The 25,040-nt window shown below is 40.3% G+C and overlaps 1 protein-coding gene across 2 annotated transcripts in view; it reads right to left on the reverse strand.

Moving 5' to 3' along the window:
• Positions 1 to 25,040, reverse strand: part of PDE9A (phosphodiesterase 9A) — a 103,691-nt gene that overhangs the window by 43,759 nt on the left and 34,892 nt on the right. For both annotated transcript variants that reach the window (XM_089511963.1, XM_089511962.1), the window contains 3 exons: positions 13,760 to 13,814; positions 12,537 to 12,607; positions 3,952 to 4,036 (listed from right to left, as the gene is read on the reverse strand). In XM_089511963.1, coding sequence (XP_089368089.1) covers positions 3,952 to 4,036; positions 12,537 to 12,607; positions 13,760 to 13,814 — 211 coding nt within the window. The remainder of the gene's footprint in view (positions 1 to 3,951; positions 4,037 to 12,536; positions 12,608 to 13,759; positions 13,815 to 25,040) is intronic.

Raw genomic sequence — 25,040 nt, forward strand, 5'->3', positions numbered from 1 at the left:
GAAACGCCGCCCCTCCTTGCTGTGTATCATTCTCAGAGCAGCCAAACTGCACGGGAACTATACACAGCCAGGAAGAAGCTGCCTAGAGCAGCTTCTTCCTTGTGGTGTCATAAGGGCTGTGATGCAGCCCTGTGATGCTGCTTCCTGTGCGTGACGTGCAGACGCTATGTGTTTTGCATACGTCATCATGGCGCCCCCGTATGGACGGGAGGCCGGCATGATGGCGGCAGTGGCACGTTTTAGGGTTCCAGAGCGTGCTGTTGCTGCACGTTCCAGAACCCTAGAATCAGTGCAACCACGCCACTTTCTGCCTGTGTGTACCGGGCCTGAGGGTTTTTTAGAGTAATATACTAGTACTAGTACTATAGTGCAAAGGTGCGACGTCACTAATATACTTCCACACTATAACTTTTCAAAATTAACAAAAAGGAAAAAAGGGGAAAGGTTTCCCTCTCTAGTCTGTCTTGAAGCTAAAACGAATTCCACTTGATGGTGAGAAGAAAGTGTTGCAACTAGTGCTGAGAAGTGCTGGCAAATAGTCCAGGACAACAGAAGCATTTGGATACTTAAAAACCCCAAATAAATGAGAATAGCAGCAACATATACCACAACCTCCTGACATATTTGTCTCATCTGGAGGAGCTCCTTGAAAAACCTCAAAGTGTCCTGTGGCATCTTAAAGACATAAGAGACCTAATGTCCCTCCCCTTACATGGGGATCCGTTCCAGATCCCTCCACGTAAGGGGAAATAGTGTATGCTGGAGCCCCATTGGAAGTAATGGGGCTCGCACCTGCAGCGCACACCCCATTTGTTCTTCCAGGGCACGTGAAGGACTTTTCCAGTGTGGCTTTCAGCATATGCAGGTGCACTGTATAAGTCTAGAAATTTTAGTCAAAAATTGACCCAAAAAAACTGAGTCGCCTTATCCATGGGTCAATGTACATTAACTTTTATATAAAAAAGGAACCATCCCCTGATAAAAAGCAAGAGTGTAACCTGTCCTGGAAGCACTGATCCCCCTCTATTCTCTCATCCATCCAGCCTTTAGGGTGAGCACAATCAGTTATGCCTGCCGGAATTGTGTAAGTTCTTTGGCATTGTTTTCCTTTGCTTCATCCTTTGGCTCCTTTGTTACATGCTCCTAGGTTTTACTCTCGACTTATCCATTGGTCATATCAAAATCAATAATTTTGGCCTCAAAACCTGCCCTTGACTTATACATGAATTTGACTTATAGTCGAGTATATATGGTATATCATAATAAATGTTATAGTGTTTATGGTACCACAAGACTGTTGGAATTTAACAGTCAATGCAAAATCTAAAGTAATCCATTAAATATATAGATAACTTATTCACTGAGGAAATGAAAAGGCTTTGAGATGAATCTCTGCACTACAGCTCATTCACTTTCTAAGTGGTAATAACAGAGCTGCTAAGTGGTTACTGAGGTGCACATTCAGTCAATAGAATTTGAACCAAAATGAAATCCATGTAGAATCTCAACAGGTAATTATGAGGTGAAGGAACATCAGCTACAGCATGTGGATCTTTACAAAGAAAGACTTCTCCTAGCTACTTAGAATAACCAGCTGGATAAAACGTAAACTACTCAATCAAATGTTGAGCCTATGGCTGAGTGTTAAATGTAAAGGGGAAAGGGTGATCTTCATTACTACTTTTCACATATTTGTTCATCCAGTATAAGTATTAGCCACTTTTTATTTCCGGCCCCTGTCTTTCCCCTCATATTGTGGGTCCATGCCAGCACCAGAGCTTGAACCAGAATCCTCTATCCAGCATGTAAAACATAGTTCATGTCTGTGCAGAATATTTAAAGTCTCAGTATCTTCAAATATCTTCTTATTTAAGTATTGATGAAAGAAAGCTTTCAGGTCAGATAATGAATCCCATGGTGTAGAGGTTTGACTCTAGATATCAAGGTTCTAATCCTTGCTTGGCCATGAAAATAAACGGGATAACCTTGGGCAAGTCATACTCAGAGGATGGCAATGGCAAACCCCCTCTGAAGAAACATGCCAAGAAAACTCCAGAATAGGTTTGCCTTCAAGGCACAAAACAACAACAACAATCGTCATAGGATCCATCTGGTCCAGAGGTTTCCCACTCTTGTTTTAATTAATAAGGAACGCTTTGCACTTTGTTTATAATCTGATCAAGTGGTAAATGCCAATGCAGAGTGCTATAGTTGTGAGAAAAGGAGGAGGAGTTTGGAAGTTCACAAGCATTGCCAATACATGCCAGAAGCTGCAGCATAATGTTACAATTGTGAGAGAAACAGCAGATCATGCTGCCATTTCAGGCTGGTTTTATTTTTTAAAAAGTGGGAAGACATACAGATTTTGGGAGTCTTGGAGCTGGGATCTTGGTAAGGAGTAGAAAAGGGAAGTAGGAGAAAGATGGGGTAGAAAAAGGTATTTCCTCTTTTCTAGAGAAAGAGCTGAGTGAGGAGAGAAAGGTGCTCAGCCAACTAGGAGCAGCCCTCTGTGAGACGGGTGGTTTACAATCCTAAGAACACATTATGCCTGCTTGTTGGGGAGAAGGAGATGATGTAAATCAGGTTCTGTAGATTTGAAAATGGTGCATAACATCAGAACAATGAGATGGGGAGAGATTATCATGAGCTGTGCAAGTGAGCCAAATATTACAGACCTGGGATAAAATGCTGCAGAAAATCAGAGTTTGAAAATATTATTTTTGAACTACAATTCCCATAATCCCTCCAGCCAATAGCCATGTTGACTAGGGTGTTCAGGGTGTTGTAATAGTAACAATAAAAAACTTTCCCAAGCTTTGCAAATAGATTGCAGCTACAGCACTGTAAATAGAAGGATTCCATTACCAGCTCTCTCAGTTTAACTTCACAGTACAGACATGCGTTTGTCCAGACGTTAAGCTAACTATGAAGCTTTGGGTCTATTTTCTACTTCCTTCTTTTAATAACAACTTTCACTATACCTTAGCTGGTTACGTGCTTGAACTAATGAGGTATGTTAGCAACAGGGAAAGTCCAACATTCCAAGCTGCTGCAGCTGACCATAGCAAGCTATGATTGCTTCTGCTATTATTTTAATTATAAACCCAAACTTGGTAATATATCAGATTAGTAGACTGGCTTCTTCCATCAAGAAGGAAATATCTCATTTTATGGTTAGACTATAACAGTGATGGCGAACCTATGGCATGTGTGCCAGAGGTGGCACTCAGAGCCCTCTCTGTGGGCACATGTGCCATCGTCCCAGCACAGAGTTTGCCAAAGTTTGTTACTAGAAAGCCAGAGGAACATGGCACTTTGCGATAAATAAGTGGGTTTTGGGTTGCAGTTTGGGCACTCGGCCTCGAAAAGGTTCACCATCACTGGACTATAACATGCATATTTTCTGTCAGTACTGGCTGTCAGTACAAGAGGGTCTGGTGTGTGTATATATTGCGATATTTTCTCAGATTACATTTCAAATCTGAGGAGGTCCATTTAAATGAGAACCTTTTACCGAACAAATGTTTTTTTTGGCAGAAGAATTTTTTGTTCTGTGCATAAAACTAGGGCCAGAATTCTTTATTACCGGATGGGTAAACATAGGGAAACCAAGATGTTAATCTCTCTGAGAGTTATTTTCCCACTCATCTGGAACAAGCCTCTTTAACTATTTAGTTGTCATATATTTTAAAACAAAACAAGTGTGTATCATCTTGATACTAATGTTCGTCAACTACATGGTCTTTTGGCATTTTTTTTAAAGACCCAGACCACCATCAATTACAAATGAATTAAGATTACTGAGCCAGTCCTATGCACATGTACTCTGGAAAGAAATGAACTCAGTGGGATTTGATTCCAAGTGAACATTTATGTTACTACTGTAAGAGGATTGTAAATTTCAAGTTAAGGCCACCTTCTTCAATTATTCTCCCCTCCCAAAAAACCTACCTGTTGCTTCTTGCTGCCATTTCATCTCTCATCTTTTTGATGTCACTCTTACACTTTTCAATCTCCGCTACTTTCAGTCCTTCCACTGTCAACAAAGTGAAACAACAGGAGGGTTACCATGGAAAGAGCTGAAGGATCTCATTTCAGTAATTGTGCAGAATTTCAAAAGACACAGAACAGTTGATTTTGCTGCTGACTCAATGGTACTTTTGTATTGTATGAAACCTGTTTCCTTCCCCTTGCTTTACAGCACCTGCCTGTAGCACTGTAAATCATTAAAAGTGGCAGGATTTTAGGAAATCACAAAAGCAGTTACAATATCTATTGTGAGCAGCACAAAGCAGTACACCAAAGTGGAGTGCTGTTCTGCTGGCGCTCGCAAGGGATATGAATATATGGAAGCATCAGACAAAACCACTGCAATTTTATGTTAATACAAAACACTAGATATTGTATATTGACAGATTTGCTTTGCTGGGTTTAAAACATCCTATAAAGTGAATATATATATGACATGGCAGCTCCTTAACGTGGAAGGGTAAGCTGTGAAAATCATACCCTGGATACAAAGAGAGCCTTACATATCCATTCTTGATCATTTAAAATGTGACTTGATTCTTTAAATATCAGGCAATCAAATGTTGAATTAGGAGACAAAACAGCAAATTCTGCTCTCTTATAAACATGGCACTATGGGGAAAGTTTGATTTTCTTTTCAAGTTCAAGTTGTGCTCCCCACCCAGGATTTCAGATCACCTTGGAAATACAATGCAAATCAGATTTAGAAGTATTCCCTCTCCCTGATGGACCAAAGACAGAGCCATTTTTATGTATACCTGTACATCATTCTCAGTAGGATAACTTCACAGCCTGCTACTTTGCTATGCTCATTACTTGTGCACACAGACTGATGCTAAGGCAACTCAAAGGAACATACAGTTGTTTAATTGGTATTCATTTGCTCATATTGTAATATAATATCCTCCTCCCATGCACTGTGGTATCAAATTGAACTGCTCCAGAGGTGGTGTTATCAAGTCATATTATGAGGAAAAAGAGAGATGCACTCCCTGCAGTGATTGTGTGGGTGAAAGAAGAAAGGAAAGGAAAGGAAACACTGGAGTGTAGAAATGAAGACATATGATTCAGGTTTGATTATAAGACAGAATGATATCATGTCAAGTCATGTTTGCCATCAAGATCTCAATATTCATTTTTCATCAAATCTCTAACCTACAGGAATCATAACCCTTCAATGGCATGTAAATATTTCACATTCTCCCTTTTTCCTTTTCATTCGCTCTCTCATACATTGAAGAGGAGTGCATAAAAAAACAACCTGCATAAGGTCATTGGTTACAGCCTGCCATGGACTATACCTACATGTACCGTTCCATAACAGCAGATGACTGCACAAAAAAAAACAAACCTTCAATCATTAGGTTTGCACTGGTTTTCTATTTATAACACCGAAATGAATGAAATGAATATAGAGTCATTCTTAGCACATCATTTCCTGTATTTAGAAGATCAGTTTGGTGTCCAGATTTCTTTTTTTTTTGGTCCCAACATGAAAACGTGTTGGAAATATTTCAGCATTGTTGGGACCTCAGAGACAGATTTCAGTTGCAGCAAACTTTCTGTTTTCAGAAATGGGGAATAGCCCTTGTTACTACTACTACTACTATTATTTTGCAGATGTGAACTGTGGGTCCACTAATAAACTTATTGGGACTTGGTGTCTGGGGAGAGACCCAGTGCACAAGTACATATGTTTTTAAAATTGGTCAGTGTTAAGATGATGATGATAACATACAAAATTTCAAAACCTTTGTAAAGAAGGTTAACGAGTCTGCCAGGGGTTCAAACCTACAATTGAATGGGTCATTAATGAAATCATTCACACTATGATTTAACCTGGTTTGCAAAAAAGGTTATAGGCAGCTCATTCACACTGTAGCTGATTACATCCAGCACAGTTTGTGGGGAAGTGGGCATGGCGCAAAGCCCACAAAAAGCAATCCTTTTGAATCCGGGGCAATTGTTGCGTCATTTGAAAAGATGCAAATTGCTGCAAGTGCGAACACACGATTGATTATATTCAGTGTAATGAACCAGAAACAGGAAGGGATGGGATTACTGCATGGTGAGTACAAATTATCCCACCTCTGTCCTCCCACCTGTGGATCCTCCCCCTCTTCCCTGGCAAAGCGCCGTTTTCCCGATTGCTCTCTTAACATGGTTGCATCTCATGCAGTTCCATAGCCCTGCTTAGTCAGTAATTACTGGCCAATAGCCAGCCCCCCTCACTCCCATCAAAACTTTCACGATGGCAGATTCCTCACAGAAAGCAGGAAGGGGGATCTTCTGAAAGCAGGAGGAGACACTTGAGTTAATTGCGTTCTGGGGAGCAGAGAAAGTTCAAATTCAGCTGAGACATAACCACCATGTTGACATGTTTGAAGGTATTACGTCACAGATGAGGGCAAAAAGCCATGTTAGACATGCAGAGGAGTGTAGGATGAAAAATAAGGTCTAGGACCCCCCCCCCCCCCCCGGGCACCAAACATACCACCACAACCTATGAAGAACTATTCACACATGGTAATTTTTGGGGGGGTTATAAAATGACAACTTATGCACACCATTGCTTCAGTATGTATGTTATCAATATTGAATGTAAACATTAAATGAACAGTCTACGGGGTGGCCACATAGAAGAGGGCAGAACATATGGGGTGGAGGTGGGGTGACCACTCTGCAAGGTTAGGTGTTGCTTGCATGGCAAACTTTTTTTTTCATGTTTGAAATGACAACATATGTGCACCATTGTTGATATTTGGGTGATGAATCTTGCCAGTGATTCCGGTCCGGTGGCAAATGGATGAAGACATCGGCTATCTCTCCAACACAGGAACAGAGCGAAGCTCCAAACACAAGCTTTCGGCTTGCTTGGAAGAGTGCCTGGAGAAACAGCTGCTAGATCAAAGAATCACTCTCCAGCAGTTCACTCCTAAGAGGGCTTTATTACTTTGTTTCAAATAACACAAGCTAATCACCACTATACAAATTCTCTTATCAACCAACCCACCACACTATCTCAAACTCCCACAATCCCACAGCACAGCATTTTTGCTTATATACAGAATTACCATGAGGCGACCACTAAGCCCAGCCTCTTCCTATACAAGTTGCTATGCACCATAGACACCAATCCCTCTTCAGACTGAAGACATAGCATATTTACATTTAGTCCAGCTCAGTTGACCTTGAGCATCCGGCTGCTGCTCTGGACTCCAGCTGTAGCCAATTTAGGCTTCTGTAACCATAGCCACATCTGAACATTTTCACCTTCAATACCTTAACAACCATTGCTTTTGCATGTATGCTATGGCCAATGAAGGTAAACTTTAAATAAACAGTTTATAGGGGCAGCCACATGGAAGAGGGCAGAACACATGGGGTGGAGAGACCACTCTGCAAGGTTAGGTGTTGTTCCTGATAGCCTCATGCAGTATACTGGGATGCCAATCTTTATTTCTTAAGGTAGAAATGACAATGCAAGTGTGAATTAGGCCCTGGACTACTTGGGACTTATTTCCACAGCTACCAAGTGAAGTTGTTTCAGGATTGGAGCAAAGAAGGGAAGTCCTCTCATCTCTAGTTGACCCAGGTTCCAGGTGCTGAAGACCCTTGGGGAAAATCCGGGAGGGTAGCAGAAGAAGAGCCTCTTCCTAATATTCCTTTTATACATAGCTTGGAGCCCTCTTCCTAGTCAATCAAAAGCCACAACTTTGGCCCAGGGGGCTTCCCTAGCAGTTGTCCTGTGGGCACTCATAGGTGATCCCATCTCTTCTATATGACTTTTTCTGGGCTGCTGGCTGAAAAGGTATTTCACTAGAACCTGAACTTTCTCCCTCAGTGGCAGAAGATCCACTCATAATTTTACCACTTCTCCCACAGCCAATCCACTACATTGCACAAGAGCACCCTCAGTGCTGGTGCTGAACCCTATCCCTTCAGAATTAAAGCCCTCTGGCAGAGGATTTTAATGCCTCTCACTAAACTATAAACCCTAGAATTCCAAAGGATGCAATTAAAGTGGAATCAAAGCACTACAGCTGTGTAGCATGCAAGGGCCCCTGCTACACTTTGTTGTTGTTAATTGCCTTCAAGTTGACCTTGACTCATGAGACGCTGTGAATGAGAGATCCTCATGACAACCTATCCTCAACAGCTCTCCTTAGGTCCTGCAGACTTAATTGAGTTTATCGTTCTAGTATGTGCGTTCTAGTATGTGATCTTCCTCTTTTCCTACTGCCTACTCCTTTTCCAAGCATTATTGTCTTGTCTAGTGAGTGGTGCCTTCTCATGATGTGGCTGAAGTATGACAGCCTCAATTTAGCCATCTTACCTCCTAGGGAGAGTTCAGGCTTAATTTGTTCTAGGACTCATGTTTGTTTGTTTTAGCCATCCACAGTATCTATAAAACTCTTCTCCAGCACTATCTTTCAAATGACAAGGCCCCTTACAGGCCGCCGAGAAGCAGCGGTCTGCCACCACCGCCGCCGCCAGTCGCAGCGTCCGGGAACTGCAGCAGCCAAAGGGTGCGGTTCCCGGACGCTGTAGAGAAGGCGCATGAAAATCGTGCTCCTTCCTGGGCCCCGGAAGAGACGCCACGAGGCGCTAGTTGCGCACTCGTGGTGTTACTTCTGCTACGTCAAGATGGCGGCGGCCGTGTGGAACGGCCGCCGCCATGTTATGGACTCAGTCCGTGGTAGGGTTAGGGGCATCTGGAAGAGACGCCCCTTTCTAACCCTAGCAGGGACTGAGTCCGTCCTAGGGTGCCCATGTGTAACGGGCCTTGATTTTCTTTCTACCAGCTTTCTTCACTGTCCAGCTCTCACACCTACACATGTGATAGGAAATATGATGTAAGCCTCTTGTCCTAAATACAGGTTACACATCAGGATAATCAAATGTCCTACCAATGACTAATTCTTTCAGTCTACAAACCTCCATTTTAAGACTGAATCTAAAATTCAGACCTTACACCCACAGCAAAAGGTTTAGACTCTTCTGTTTATTTTTCCACCTACTGATTTTAGTACTAACTGTTCTTGTAAAGAGGCCCATAAACATGACATTATTTTTATTATGTGGCATTATTTGGTTGGTCTTATGAAAGTCATAGGGGCATCAGGAGCCTTGAAAGCACTTGAACACCCCTACGAAAGCTACTGCTGAAGTTTTGCATCTGGATATGTTGAGTGGCTTTGAAATGCTACTTTAGCAGTTCCTGCCCACTCTTGCAATAGTCTCCCATGTGTATCATACAGATACTTGGCATGACTTGAAGGCTTTTCCACCACCTGGACTTGAAATGCATGTAATCAGCATTATTTCCACTTGATCCACAAAAGATAATGAATCCTGTGAATGTGCCCAATATTTCTAATGTGGCACAAAAGTTAAGTAGACAAAAACAAACCAGCACTTGTTAATACTCAGCATCTTTCACAGCCCGTCTTTTTTCTATCAACATTACACATCTGGATCTTGCCACGGTGGCTTTCCATAGCTAATTAGGAATTTGAACTCTGGTCTCTTTATTTATTTATTTACTGTATTTATACCCCGCCCTTCAGCTCTGAAAGCTCTCTGAGCGGCTTACAATTATTATTTTAATTAGACGGTTCTTTGAGTTCTAGTCCAAAACTCATTTCACTATACCATGCTGGCTCTCATGAATGTGGGCAAGATGTTAATTTTGAAGATAAATACATGGGAAAATTAACTAAGATCAATACTTTCATTTGGTATTTAGTTAGAACACAAACTTGTCAATATAGGTTGAGTCTCCCTTATCTGAAATGCTTGGGTCCAGAAGTGTTTAGGATTTTGATTTGATTTATTTTTATTTTTGAATATCCCAAGACTAAACATGAAATTCATTTATGTTTCATATACGCCTTCTATACATAGCATGAAGATAATTTTACACATAATATTTTTAATACTTTTGCGCATGAAATGAAGTATGTGTATACTGAACCATAAGAAAGCAAAGGCGTTACTATTTCAACCACCCATTTGGACAGTTTTGGATTTTGAAATATTTAGGCTTTTGGAATTCTGGAGACTCAAACCTGTAGCTACTTTCTGATTGTCAACCCTGCATGTCACAAATTTCAACGGTCCTCCATTGCCATGTGTTGGAATATTCAGCCCGCTTCTCTAGCCCTGGCCAATGAAAACCAGGAAACAGTCAGGAAGCCATGGTTGCTCTGGCATAGATGCTCCTTTCCCCACACTGCTAGATGTGCTCTGCTAATTATGTGATGCTGTTCTGACAAGACTGCCTTTGTTCTCTTGTGCCAAAGTAATTACTAACAATCATTTTGCTGTCATTCTGGTTTTGAACAAATAAGGAAGAACGGGAACATCTATGCAATCCATAATGAGGAAGCAGGGAATGGAAGAGTGGGTGTTCCGTGTTTACAATAAGAGTTTCATCCAAGTTGATTATCAAAGAGAAACAGATCTGTCCTTTGTTATCCACATTATGTGGGGATACACACCACCTGTGTTTTGTGTAGACCACACCCCATGCATGAGGACATCTGTGTAAACAGCTCCCCACACAGTTTTTGCAAATCACACTGCATCAATGCAAAATACAAAACAGAAAGGTTCTGGGAACATAATGAAAATTGCTAATGCTGTATGGAAAACCAGTCCGTGGACATTGCACTGTAGTTGTTTGTTGTTTGTTGTTGTTGTGTACCTTCAAGTAATTTTTACTTATGGTGACCCTATCACTGGGGTTTCTGGGACTGAGAATGAGTGACTCACGCAAGGTCACTCAGTGGGTTTTCATGGCCGTGCAGGGAATCGAACCCTGAATGCTCAAGCCAGTAAACAACCCTGCACGGCTGTTTTGTTTATCTATTTATGATATTTGTGTCCCAAAACAAAGGTCTCTGTTTGTTTTAAAATAACTTAGTGGCCAAACAGATGGTCTGGAAAAGCCAGCTTCTGGAGGCTTGGGGGCAAGATGTTTTGATGCTGCATGCCCCCAAGATGTGCCACTCAGCTACTCAGATGGGAGCAGCTTCAAGTCACTTCGGGGGTGTGATGTTTTGACACTGCATGCTGCTGGAGCAGCTTAAAGCTGCCCTGGGGTTGCAGCAGGGCTGCCTAAGGTGACCCTTTACCAGCCCAGTGTTGGGGTGGATTGGGGCTGTGGTGTATGGTTGCCATGGTGCAGGAGTGAGAAGGTTCAGAGTAGCCCCAATCTGCTCTTTTGGGACAGTCTGTTTCAGCTCAAAGTGGTCTAAATAAGCAAAACTTCTCATTTGAGTTTTGCTAGTTCCTTGGCGTTTTGCTGGGATTTAGCAATTCTTCTTGCCTCCATCTTGTTTCATCCCTTTTGGGGGGGATCCTGTTTGTAGCAATTTCTTCAATCTACAGTAGGGCTTTTCCAAGGGCTCCCCCTCCTCCAAGGTGGTGGAGTCAAAGACCAAATTTTCTTTTCCTTGTTTTTAAATCCCTTTTGTAGTTATAGTCAAGAGTGCACACGTGCTATTTCACTGGTGCACTGATAACTATAAAATAATTCCAAATAAAGAGACAAAGGTCCAAGGATATTTTTTTTGGCTCTGATCTGTCTTGAAGTTTGAGGTCCTGCATAGAAGGGCCAAAAGCAGTGTGGGGCCACTGATACTAGGGTCCCAGAGTGCGTGGCAACCGGAAACAAACAAACAAACAAGCTTCATTTATATACCGCTTCATACTGCTTAAGCAGTGTCTAAGCAGTTTACAACTGTAAGCTAATTTGCCCCCAACAATCTTGGTACTCATTTTAGCAACCTCGGAAGGATGCAAGCCTGAGTCAAGCTTGGGCCCTTTGCTGGTCTTGAACTCACAACCTTATGGTTTTGAGTGAGTGGCTGCAGTACAGGGCCTGAGAGACCATTTGAGGGTGGGAATAAATGTTGTAACTAGTTCTGAGAAATAGTCCAGGACAACAGAAATATGCTCTAATTTTTTTAAAAAAAATCTCAAGAACTATAGCAACAAATACCACAACTACACAACACATTTGTTCAAAGCTCACAGTACCCCGAAAGGAAATACATATATTTTAAGCATGAGATGCCAAGTCTAGTGAGTCAGTTAAAGGCCTGAGTGAACAAAAAGATCTCGCATCAGATCTCGCAAAAAGCCCAAAATAATGTCTTTGGGAAGTGGAATGCCACTACCAAAAAGCCTCTTTCCTTTGCTTAGCCTCTCTTCATTTGGCAAAGGCAGTCAGAGTAGAGCTTCTGAAAAAGATCTTAAGGCTTGGGGTTCTTCAGATAAACTAGTCACAAGCTGTTTGGGCCATGTTTTCAATGGCTACTGCACTGAGAAGTGCTTATGTGAACTTATCATCGTGTGCTTTCAGAAAAACCTACAAAACCCCATAAGCTTAAGATGTAGGAAACTGGCACAAATTGGAAGAATCACCCTGAAAATGATAGATCTTCTCAAGACTGATACAAACAATTCTAGATTTCATTTTTTTAAAAAAAGACACTCACATTCAACCTTTTTCTCCAGCATTGCCAAGTGATTAGTTACTTCAGTTTTCAGTTCATCAATTTTAAATACCCTAGAGAGGAAAAAAAACCTTAATTAGGAATACAGCACACACAGTTTTAGCAGCATAAACTGGCAAATTTGATGCAAAACTTAACTTCAATTAGTGAGTAAAATTAACATAAAAGTCATTTAATGATATACTTTATATATGAATACACACACACACACACACACAAAATATTTCAATAAATAATTCTTTAATAAGTGATGATGCTCCACTAATATGCTATTGCTCTAATCCAGTGACTTGTGGCAGCCATAAGGATTTCAATGTGCAAACAGACCTTCTTCACTTTCAGTCACTCACCACTCATTTCAATGGAATAGACTTTTTGCCCATTTAACAGAGTGTGAAGTTTTCCTGAGTGCATATAAATAAGTGAAGTAGTCAACATGTATGTTAGGAGCACTATATATGTTGAATTTCACATGAGGTTCTGAACTGGGGCATATATCTCTGTAGTTCTGGAAGTGCTAATAAATGTTTTCTTCCTTAGCATAATCATCCGGTCTTGATTCCTCTCCTTCATAACCATTCCCATTTCCCTACGTTTCCTGTCTTATTTAGATTGCAAGCTTGAGGGCAGGAAACTATATATCCCACGATTCTATAGCAAAGAGCCATGGTACTTAAAATGGAATAATAGTGCAGTGTGAATGGCCTCAAGTTGAAGTACACTGCTTTAAGTACTCTTCTGTTATTTTAAAATAGGTGCCTTACAGATCAGCTAAGAAGTTGAAATCTAATATTGGTTATAATACTTTTTTTAACCAGAGAAAATGATATTCTGTGTCTATCAGAGAAAATGCAGATTCTATCAGCACAAATTAATTCTGTTTTCTTTCAGGTAAGAGTTGAAAAAAAACAAATGCTGTGAAATCCTAGGTATCTGTTTACTCATCTCCAGATCCCCACTGGGTCTTGGAGTGTCTTTGGTTTCAACCAGGAGTGCAGAAATGTATCATTTTAAATTAATTCATCTTTTTCCTCTTGACCAATCTGCACAGACTTTTACATGCTCAGACATGCCAGATTCAATATACAGAACGCTGGAACAAACGCTAATAGTTTTATTCCAGAGTAAGATGTCTGAGGACCACACTACATAGATGTATGTGGGGAAAATATAACATTTCTAAAGCTATTATATGAAGATTTTACCTTGACAACTGCTCAGCCACCTGTACCAGCAAATTCTGGAACAATTCCTCTTTTTCTGTTAACAACATAAAACAAAATAATGGGAAATGGTAAGAAAATGCTCATAGGATGGAGGATCCCAATATAGGATATTCCAAATTCTACACTAACAGTAGGAGTCTGAAAAAAATAATCTCTTTAGGAAAGATAATGAGGTTGGCCATCTTCATCCAATCAATATTTGAGAGCAGGTGCCTCATTGGAGAAGACCAAGAATTCTTTTAATCTAGAATACATTTTGTCCTTAACTAGGATGTTACTGTTGTGCTGTGCAATACTGTGGGGGGAAAATAAGTGAAATACCCACACATACACTATTTCTGTGAAACATAAAGACTGATAACTTTTACAAGCAGCAATATATTTATGCATGTGTTATTTTTATTCACAAAATAGTCACCTTAGGAGTGAGAAAAAAATCTGTTATTGTATTTGAATCTGAAAAACTTAACTTTCTAAAGAAAACACATTGACATTGTTATGATGACAATGTGGCACTTCCAAAATCTTTTAAGCCTTTTACTCTTTTCCTTTTGTGCCACTGCTGCCACCAATTTGTCACAGTGAGACTCACCTACCCAACCACTTTCTTGAATGACAGCCCAGGGGGTCTTCCTGATCCCACCACTGCCACCAATTATGTGAAGGTGATAGCCTTTATCCCACCAATTCTTCACTGTGAGACTCGAACCCGGGACATTCTTAATTGTCTCCTGCACTATACTTCTCTTTAGATGCCAGCCCTCTGGGTTTCAATTTTTTTCCCCAGCTTGGCACCAGCTATTCTTTGACAGTCACACACCCACTGTCTAATGTGTCCCAAACCTAAAAGATTTATCTCAATGTTGGTAGTGTTTTTAATGTGTTACTGAAATCACTTCACATAGCTGCTTGTTAAAGAAAAACCCACTAAATTAATTACAAGTGGGGCTGAATATAGTATCTCTTTTAGTGGATGGTGTTCATAATGGATATGGTGTATAAATACTTTATGAGTTACACAGTTTAACAGTTTCTTTAAATTGTCTTGGTAATTGGTTCTTTATAGCTTTATATACAATAGCCCCTCCCAATTTATGGGGGACCCTTTCTGGACCCCCTCGCAAAAATAGCAACTTGCACATATTCGAGTCCCATAGAAAATAATGGGGTGCGTGTGGGAGAACGCTGGCATTTTATTAATGGACGTTTGTCCCTCCTATGAAGAGCAAAACTGCAGATTCCAAGTCCTCAAAAAGGGAGGGATATCTGTATATGTTCCCTTATAGACTATGAGATGGAACAGACCAGCATAAAAAACTGGCTTACAGCCAGCTTGGGGGCATGGTGTACACACGACAAGATGCAGGCTCCCAAGACACCCAGAAGCTGGCTTCGTGCTGCCTGGCTGCCCACATGTGGGCTGGCTTCTGGGCACTCCAGTGGTGCAAAATTTAGATGTCGCATACCACTGGAGGGCCTTAAAGCCACGGCAGAGCACAAAAACCAGCTTTTTGCTAGTGCAAAAAGGTGCAGCTTTTTGCCACTTCTTTTTGGGCCAGCAAAAAGGCGGATTGGGGCTGTGGTGTGTGGTTGTCATAGCTCCAGTCCGACTTTTTCAGGGGCAGCTTCAAGCCACCCCTTTGAGGCTGTCTGTTTCACCCCTAAATTCTCAAAAAACCTATATTAAACTTTTGTATCTTATAACCCTTCTGGTTACCTGTGACTCCACTAATCACCAAACACTATGTTTCCTGCAGGACACTACAACAATATAATTAAGGACAGTCTTCGTCCCTTTCTTGGGTACCAAAACCCTTTCTAACTGCCCCTTACAGTAGCCTAACCTAGCCTCAATTGTTCGTCACCCCTCAGGGCACACTAAACATCAACCTTTTAAACCTGCTCCTCCGTCTTATATAGTCACTGCTGGTAGCAGCCCACAGTTTTTCCTGGCTTTGCTCCCATTGACTAGTGTCAAGGTTCTAATCTGCATGTTGTCTCCTCGGACATTCCAATTGGCTTTTGAAACTTAAGGGTTTTAAAGAGAGGGCTTTTAAGGGAATGTTGTATTGTTTTTACTGAAATGTTTTTAATTGTTTTGAGGTGGGTTAGTGTAATGTAGTGGTTTGAGATTGGACTAGGACTTTCTAGGTTTGAATCCCTGCTCAGCCAATGAAATCCACTGGGTGACCATGGGCAAGCCACAGTTCTCCAGCCTCAAAGGAAGACAACAGGAAATCTTTTCTGAACAAATCTTGTCTAGAAAACCCCATGATAGAGTCACCATAACTTAATTCTGTTGAATGAGATTTTTGCCTTAAAGTCCTGTTCTGAGGGCACCACCACACCATCCTGAGATCCCACTTATCCCAAATTCACCATATTCCCCCCAAACATCCCTTATATTTCTGAAATTCTATATAAAACTGCACTCTAGGTTAAGCAAATTTTCCAGTAGCTACATATATTTTGCCTACAGGTGAAAGAGGTGGTGACGTATTAGCATGCTATGAGGGTATTTTAACAGTAATTTCCAATGTGCAAGGTAAGAGCAGCTATTTTTGCTGCTTCCTTCCAAAACATCCTCATAATGTGCTTTTAAGCATTACACCTTGATTGTCAGTGAAATACACTTTCCATTATCCAGATAATCCATGGGCCATATTCATTAGAGGCTCTACATATTACTTCTTGTTTTTGTCTGGTAGAAAGGAGAAAAAGGAAAGAAGAAAAAAATACATCAAGAGAGTTGTAAAAAAATGAGTAACTAAGCATACTCAAGGGGGAAATGGTATTTAATACTAGCTAGAATGATGGGGGGAATCTGTTTATGTACAGATGGTTCAGTAAACAATATATTGGGTTGAAGGTTTGGTCCAAATGATCCCATTGCTATGAATACACTGGGTGAGTATGATTGTATCATTTCTCCTGCTGCCATTGGACTGCTCTGTAAAATGGGAAGGAGAACCCCCTACTCCATCACAATTCCCCTGAATGCCAGAGATTGCCTGCAGAGGGGCATGGGGGACTGTCAGCCAGCTGCTGCTTGTTCGACAGGGGAACAGACCCCCATTAATAGCAGTGGCTGCTGCCTGGTAAGTAGAGACTGGGGGACTTTCACAGCCCTTAAATTACCCCTAAAGTAGAGGTTGCATAGGGATTATGAATATGAAACATTCACTAGTTTGTAACTCTAGGGTTACACATCTGTAACAGGACAAAAGACTTTAGCCCATATTCTGTGCACATTATTTCTACCTCCACATGCACCAAAGAATGTCCAGGAACTCATCTATTTCATTAATTGAGTTATACCTGTACTCTAAAATGAAGCTTACACTGGCTGAACATTTTGCTTTAGCACCTGTTTTTGATGTGTTTTGCCACTACACCACTGCAATACAGGGTCAGCAATAGTAGTTCATATTCCATATTTAGCCGCCGATCCAGCCTGCCAAGATAGTCATGGAGCTGCATGTAGCCCATGGACTACAGACATTCACACACCAGGGTGCCCTAGCACTATATAAATTTTGCAATTTCTTTTTTTAAAACTTGTTTTTGTTATAAAAACGTATAGAAAACAACATTAAACATTAATGACCACAAAACCACGAACAATATTTAAACACACTAAACAATCTATACACACTTGTTACATTCCTCTGACTTACAAAAAGGAAAAAAAAGCTCATTGTTCTAGACTTCTGATGCGCAAATATTTTCTTGATCTCAAGCAGTATTACTTTAATGAAGCTTTGTGGTTAATATTATTTGGTATTTAGATTCTCCACCTCTTTTTTGCAAAATTCTACAATTGGAGTCCATTCTTTGTCTATGATATTCATATCTTTATTATTCGACCTCGCTATCAATTTATCAAATTGATAAGCTTAACTTAAGTACTCTATCATCTATCAAGGGAATTTGCTTTGTTTTCCAAGTTTATTATACCAATAATCTAATATATGAATGAAAATAATATATGATTCCAAATTTCTTAATCTTAGGGCACTTCCATCACATATGGATCTAAGAGCCTGTGGACTGTTGGCATTTCCAATACTTATTTTGCTTTTTTAAAATAGATCTTTGCTCTTTTTTGAGGTGTTAAATACCAACACTGAGACATTTTAAAGTAATTTTCTTTTAAATCTAGGGACAGTGTAACTTTTTGCATTTTCCTTCTTGATTGTTCTCAGCTTTCCAGATCTATCGTATTTCCTACATCTTTTGCCCATTAGGTCATTGTATCTTGAATTTGCTCTTGTTCCAATTGTCTATCTAGCAATAAGCTGCAGAATTTTGTTGTCCCCCCCCCCCTTCGTTGCTAAATATAACTTTACCTAATTCATTTCTGCCTTCTTCAAAGCATTGTAACTATAAATGCAATTTAAATCTTTCCTTTAGTTGTATATACAGTAGCCAGTGTAGTTTATGGTCTGTGTTCCCAGTTTATTCCAATGATTTTATAGTGTTTTGATTTGGTTGATCTTTTATTAAAATGTCTTCATATCTTAGCCATTTGGAGGATTGTTTCCATCTCCCTTGGAATGCCTCTTGAGGTGAAATCCAGCACAGTAATCTTCCATAGAATTTCTTTTTTTAGGTTCATCCAAATCCTTAATAGAGGTTTCCTGATAAAGTGATGTTCAAACTCCTCATGAACTCTCGCTTTATCAAGACAAAGACATGCGTGCCACCCATATTGGTTGTTGAAACCTTCTAAGGTTAATAGTCTTTCATTGTCTAGCATAGCCCAATCTGACGTCCACAAGAGTGCATTAGCGTAATAGTATAGTGTAAGATCTGGTACACTGCACCCTCCATTTGCCTTTTTATCTGTCAGCATTTTCCATTTGATTCTTGACTTGTGTCCAGCCCATATAAAGTTTCTCAAGTCTTTATTCCTTTGACAAAAAGGATTTTCATTTACAATTATTGGTAAGTTTTGGTAGGAAAAGTTTATTATTGTCATTTTTTTACTGTAGCTATCCTGCCAAATAAAGTTAATTGCAATTTTGATCAGGTTTCCATTTCTCTTTTTATGTTCTTCCACAGAGTTCTATCATTATTTTCAAAAAGGTCTGAGTTTCTTTTAGATAGCCAAATACTTAAATACTTCATTTTTCTCTATATTACATCCAGATATCTCTTTTATTTCTTCTTCTGATGTCTTGGTATTTTTGTCACAATTATAGTTTTAACTCTTTTAATTTTGAATCCAGCAAAATCTCCAAATTTATTCATTTTATCCATTAATTTATCATGTCCATGAAGAGGTTCCTCTAAAATTACAACTAAATCGTCTGCAAAGGCCTTCAATTTTATTCTTGTCCTTTCATCTTCATGCTCTGTATTGCTGGATCTCTTCTGATTGTGTTATTTAATATCTCCAATACCATTATGAATAAGAAAGGGGAGAGAGAGCATCCTTGGCATATACTGTTATTGATGTTAATTTCCTTGGTTTTCTCTCCATTTATTACTAGCTTAGCTGATCGGTTTTTTTATAAATGTTTTTTTTTCCATCCTAGAAAGTTCTCCCCAAATCCCATTCTTTCAAATAGTGTGAACATGCAATCCCATTTCACTTTATCGAAGGCCTTTTTGGCATCTGCAAATATACTGTACATGCTACCCATTTCTCATTATGTTTCTCCTAATACTCTTGTGTTTATCACTGCTCTAATATTTTATTTCATATGCTTTTTTGGTAGGAAGCTTGATTAGTTATCATGAACAGTATTTGTCAACACATTTTTCAGTCTCTCAGCTAGAATTGCTGCAAAATGTTTGTAGTCCTGATAAAGTAAGATTGATCTATAATTTTGAACATTTTTCTTGTCTTTTCCTTCTTTGTGTATTACTGTGATATTGGCTTTCTACCATGAACGGTATACCGTTCTTATGAATATTGTTAAGAGTCTTTAACTAAGGTATCTTTATTACTTTTTCCATTTTCTTGTACTTCCCTGCTGACAGACCATCTGGTCCCAGGGCCTTATCTGTTTTCATTATTTTTACTGCTTGTGCAACTTCTTCTATAGTGAATTCTGCATTTAATAACTTCTGTTCTTTTTCTGAGATAGCCTTTATACTTTGTAAATCTAAATATTGTTCCAGTAATTTTGTATGGTTGCCTTGTTTTACTTGTGAAATTTCTTCAACATGATCACAAAGGCAGCAATAACACTATAAAAACATTATTTCTGCATTACTTTTTAATAGTACGATACTCCATGCTTTGTGACAAATATTTCTGGTATCAGTTTTCTGTACAGCATAATTACCCGAGGCTCTACACCATTTTTTTCCTGCTTTGAGTATGAATTCTTGTTTCTTTCAAAATCTTGCAATGATGAAATCAGATGGGATTCGTTGGACAGCTCATTTCCAATGATTCTGGATTCTAGAGTTCTGTGTTGTGGTTTTAAATTTAGAATCAGTGGTTCTGTAGATAACAACATGCTCTTTATCAAGCATCAGTGGAGCCAGTTAAAATCTTCTTCACTACATTGGAAACTTTGTGACATAGCAGACGCAGGGAGAATGGTTCATGACATATCCACTTGCACAATCACGTGAATGAAGTTATATTGACAGTTACTGATGGATTTCTCTCATTAACGCAAAATTGCATGATAATAACAATAGGACAACTGGTCAGCAATGAATGAGTGCTGATGTGTGCAAAAAGAGAATGAAACAGAGGTTGTAACTCCACTCCAATTCTGCCAGTAGCACCTCATCCAGTAATGTTCTATTTGTTGCCCAACCTATTTAAAAACTTAGAACAAGGATACCTGAGGTATTGTGTGTCTGCACCTATGTTTACTCAAGAGCTTAAGTAGGTACAGTATTTCTCAGGTTTTCCCACTATCTGGAATGCATCTGGTGATTACCAGTTAAAAGGCCTTTGTGTTGATGGTACTCTGACTGTGCTATTCTCTCCACAGGGAGATTCATCTTGCACCTGCTTTGACATCACATGGTTGCCAAGTAAAGACATCTGTTTTTCCCAGGTGTTTATGTTGGTTTATTTTTAGGTTGTCTGATGGTTTTATGCTTCGTGATTATAACTTTGTTCTCTCTATATTTTGGGATAGTGTATTATTAGTTTTTGTTGCTTTTCCATTTTTAATTTTCCACTGTAAAACTACCCTGGAAATTCATTTTGAAGGACATGATTAAAAAGACCCCAACACCTAGAGCAAATGAATGTATCCAAAGAGCTTAGTGTACTGACAGTGCAACAAAATCCACATTTACTCAGAAGCAACCTGACTTGGCAACCTGAATACATGTTCAATATAAAAGTTAAAATAAAGCTGACAAACTTTTAAGCTATATATCTTGAATTTACTGAGTTTACTAAATTTAGGTGCGTTACAGACTGCCCCTTTGGGGCGGCCTGTAGGCGCGCCTTTCCCCGCCGGATCGGGGTCTTAGCGTCCAGAGCGGCAGCCGCTGAGGCCCCGATCCGTCACTTTCCAGGCCGCAGGGAAGCGGCAAAAGGCCCCTTCCCTGCAGCCTGGAAAGGGGTTCCTTGGGGCTTCAAGCCCCAAGGACACCCTGTGGCGGCAGGGAGGAGGAGAAAGGGGCCGCTTGGCCCCTTTCTCCTCTGCATCGCTGGGCACAGCTGTCTGAAGGCTGCGCCCAGCGACGCAAACGGCAAAAGGAGCTCCGTTTCGGAGCTCCTTTTGTTGCCGGGGAAAGGGCGCTCTATGCGCCTTGGCGCAGTGTGACGACGTCACGTCCGCGCCGCCCCGTATAGAGGCGGCGTGGCCATGACGCCATAATGGCGGCGGCTGTGTGGAACGGCTGCCGCCATTTTGTGTGCAATCCACGCATGCTAGGGTTGGGGCGTCTGGAAAGGACGCCCCTTTTTAACCCTAGCACGCGCGGAGCGCGCACTTTAAGGCCCGTCTGTAATGGGCCTTAGTCACAGAACGATCTGCAAGAAATTCAGCACATTTCTATGCACATCCTGTTAAAGGATACTGCTTCTTAACTGAACCAGTCTCCATCCTTCCCACCAAAGCCACTGATATGACTGTACTGGCAAGGAAAAATGTCAGAAGTATGGGACTGTAGTAAATGCCATAAAGAGAGTGCTAAATTGATTTAAAGGCATCTTTATAAGGGATAAAAAGAGAGGTAGTATCAACGTGAGAACTTAAAATGAAGTTGGCAAACTTCTAAACTATACATCTTGAATCTTTGCCTTGTATTTACTGAGTTTAGTCTACTGAAGTGTCATTTTAGTGAAAATCCATTTCTGTCATACTGTTTTTGAAAAGGATATGAGAGATTGAAATCAATAACCTATGATCTAGCTCCCAAACAAAAAAAACACTCCAGGAGGAAGTGCTAAAGTGTAGGAAGATAGAAATTACCTTGGAATAAAGTGACACAGAATAGAGGAATACAAGATGTCAACACATTAAACGTGTGACAATCAACCAGCAGCACTTTTTTAAAAGGATCTGTAAATTACAACTGTCGAACGTGTGTCAGCAGTTCACTGTTTTATGATGATACAAGTGGAATCTTAAATTATTTGAGATTAACCGTAACACAAAAGTGCCTGAGAAGAGAAGCATCTTATACAGAAGGCAACAAGTGGGGCCACTGCAGACCTCCACAGAAGGAGTTTGCTGGCTGAGGTGCTGGTGTCACAACAAAGTGCCATTTCCCCTTTGCGTCTGGCTTCTTCCGCCTAAGCCTCCCTGCAGTTTTGCGAACTTGGGAAAAGAAAGCCAGCTAGCAAGGAAAAGGACAGGGAGCTTACTGGAAGGCTTCACTCTGGTCCACAGAGAAATTTATATCTAGGCCATTCCCTCTTTCCAAGGGAGCTGGGCAGAAAACCAAATGTGGGTGCCTTTTGTGTATGGTGCCAGGTCCCCCAGCTCACCAGATTTTAGCCACTGGTATAGCAATTGTCTGTGAAGGTACCCTCATATCTCCAAAATTGTTGTGTTGATTGGCTTTCTCCTGAGTCTTTGCTAGAGTGAAGTGATTGATCACTTTGGTGGCAGATCCAGGTGAGGGTGTTCCTCCTGAGTGCCCCCCTGCTATTCCCTTCTGTTGGGAGGGCAGAACTGTTTGTACCACACAGTCCAACCTGTACCCTCTAAACTGGCTTGCTATCCTTTGGTATAATAGAAAACAAAAGCTTATCACAATTCAGAAATAACTGTTCATTTCAGCCTGACTCTGTACATGAAGGGGTGGTCTTTGCCTCAGGCAAAAAATGTCTTGTGCAGACCATATTTCACCCTTATGATTTTTTTTATTAGTGCTAGATGATCTCCATCAAGAGCAAGGGAGATGTGTATTTAACTGCATAAAAGAAACATATTTAGAAATAGATATAGGCAGATTCGTATTTAATTGCATAAAAGAAACATACTTAGAAATAGTCTTGTTTGAAACATCATCTTACACTTAACTAAAGTTCAGTTTGCCATGTATTGTAGCTTGGGCTTACACAAAGATATGAGAGAGTTGTGAAAACTGGGCATATGAAAATTTCATTTCTGACTTATGGCAATCCTAAAGTGAACCTATCATGGGGTTTTATTGACAGAATTTGCTCAGAAGGTCTTAGCCCTTGCATTCTTCTGAGGATGAGAAAATGCGACTTGATCAAGGTGACCCAGTGTGTTTCCCTGGCTGAATGGGGATTTGAACCCTGGTCTCCAGAGTCATAGACCAACACCCAAACCACTTTATCATTCTGGCTCTCAAATCAGACATACAAACATGTTTATTAAACATGCACTTGCCCATTTGATTGTCCACCTTTACTTTTTGAACTAAATCACCATAGGTTCATCTACATTGTAGAAATAATGCTGTTTGACACTACTTTAACTACCATGGCTCCATCCTACAGAATCCTGGGATTTGTAGCCTGGGGGGCACCAGCACTCTTTGGCAGAGAAACCTAAAGACCTTATAAAATTACAACTCCCAGGATTCAATAGGGTGGAGGTATAGCACTTAAACTGGTGTCAAACTGCTTTATTGCTACAGTGTAGATGCACTCATGTTCCATAAAACAGTGGTTCTCAAACAGGGATATATATGCTACTGATGGGTGCTTGGCCACATGGGACTGAATACTATTTTAGTTCCAACTAGAGTTAGACCTATTGTTACAATTTTTCAGGACCCCCAATCCTCAAACACTGTCATTTTCTGCTGTCAGAAAAAAACTTTTTTCATCTGATAGTAGATTAGCCTTCTAATATTCTCCTCTCCCCACGATGAAACAGGAAAGCAAAAACAAAAAGCACTAAAAATTACCAGAGGTGCATTGATATGGCCTACTGGTGATCCACAGAAGTGGGAAACTTGCCCTCTGACTTTCAGAGTATGGTCTTCCCTAACATATTTGTCAATTAAAATTAAAATGTTATTAATTGAAATTAATTTTCAGTGCAGCTATTTATATCCCACCTGATATCCCAGGGCTGTATACAAGTAAAAACATGTTGACAATTGCAACAATTTAAAATGTAAAGCCATGGCATGACCATAATTTAAACAGACTAAAATTACTTCAGACAGGAAGCATATTGGTAGTTTATGTAGCGGAACAGTGACACAGAGCTAAAAGGTCATCATTAGCTGGTACCTCTCCAACTTCCTTATGATGTTTATTCCTTACTTGGGGCATCCATCTGGAGAGTCTCTCTCTATTCTCTGTGCACCAAGAGATTAGAAAACCAAGGGTTGCCATTCCCCAGGTTCTCTTATTTGCCCACTGCAGGAGGCCAGAGTGTGGTTCTTTGCTTTCAGAATCTGTTCCCTATAGAAACAGGGCTACCACTTTAATCCAGTAGTTCTCAAATGGTGGGGCAGGACCCCCAGAGGCATATGAAATTTGCTCAAGGGGCTCGTGAGATTTGGAGGCCCTGATCCCACCTCCTCCTCCTCCTCTTTCCAATGTGTGTAAAATGTACACATGCGTTTACTTAAATAAAACAGTTCTACTTTGCACAATGTTATTTCTTTACAAAACGGTAAACTATGAATATACATAAATGTGTAAAGGAAAATATGCACACTAAATAAACTAAATATTTTTATTTGAATACTACATCGAGTAGGTGGGTGTGTAACGCTTGCATGTAGAAGTAAAGTGGTGAGGGGTACCAAGGAAAAAAAAATTGAGTACCACTCCTATGGTGAGGTTTTTGAAGTGCCTTTATACATAAGCTTTTGAGGTGACTTCATCACCAAATAC

The sequence above is a fragment of the Sceloporus occidentalis genome, unplaced genomic scaffold, assembly GCF_023333645.1.
Source record: "Sceloporus occidentalis isolate IW3139 unplaced genomic scaffold, rSceOcc1.0.p SCAF_2, whole genome shotgun sequence".
Taxonomy (NCBI): Eukaryota; Metazoa; Chordata; class Lepidosauria; order Squamata; family Phrynosomatidae; genus Sceloporus; species Sceloporus occidentalis.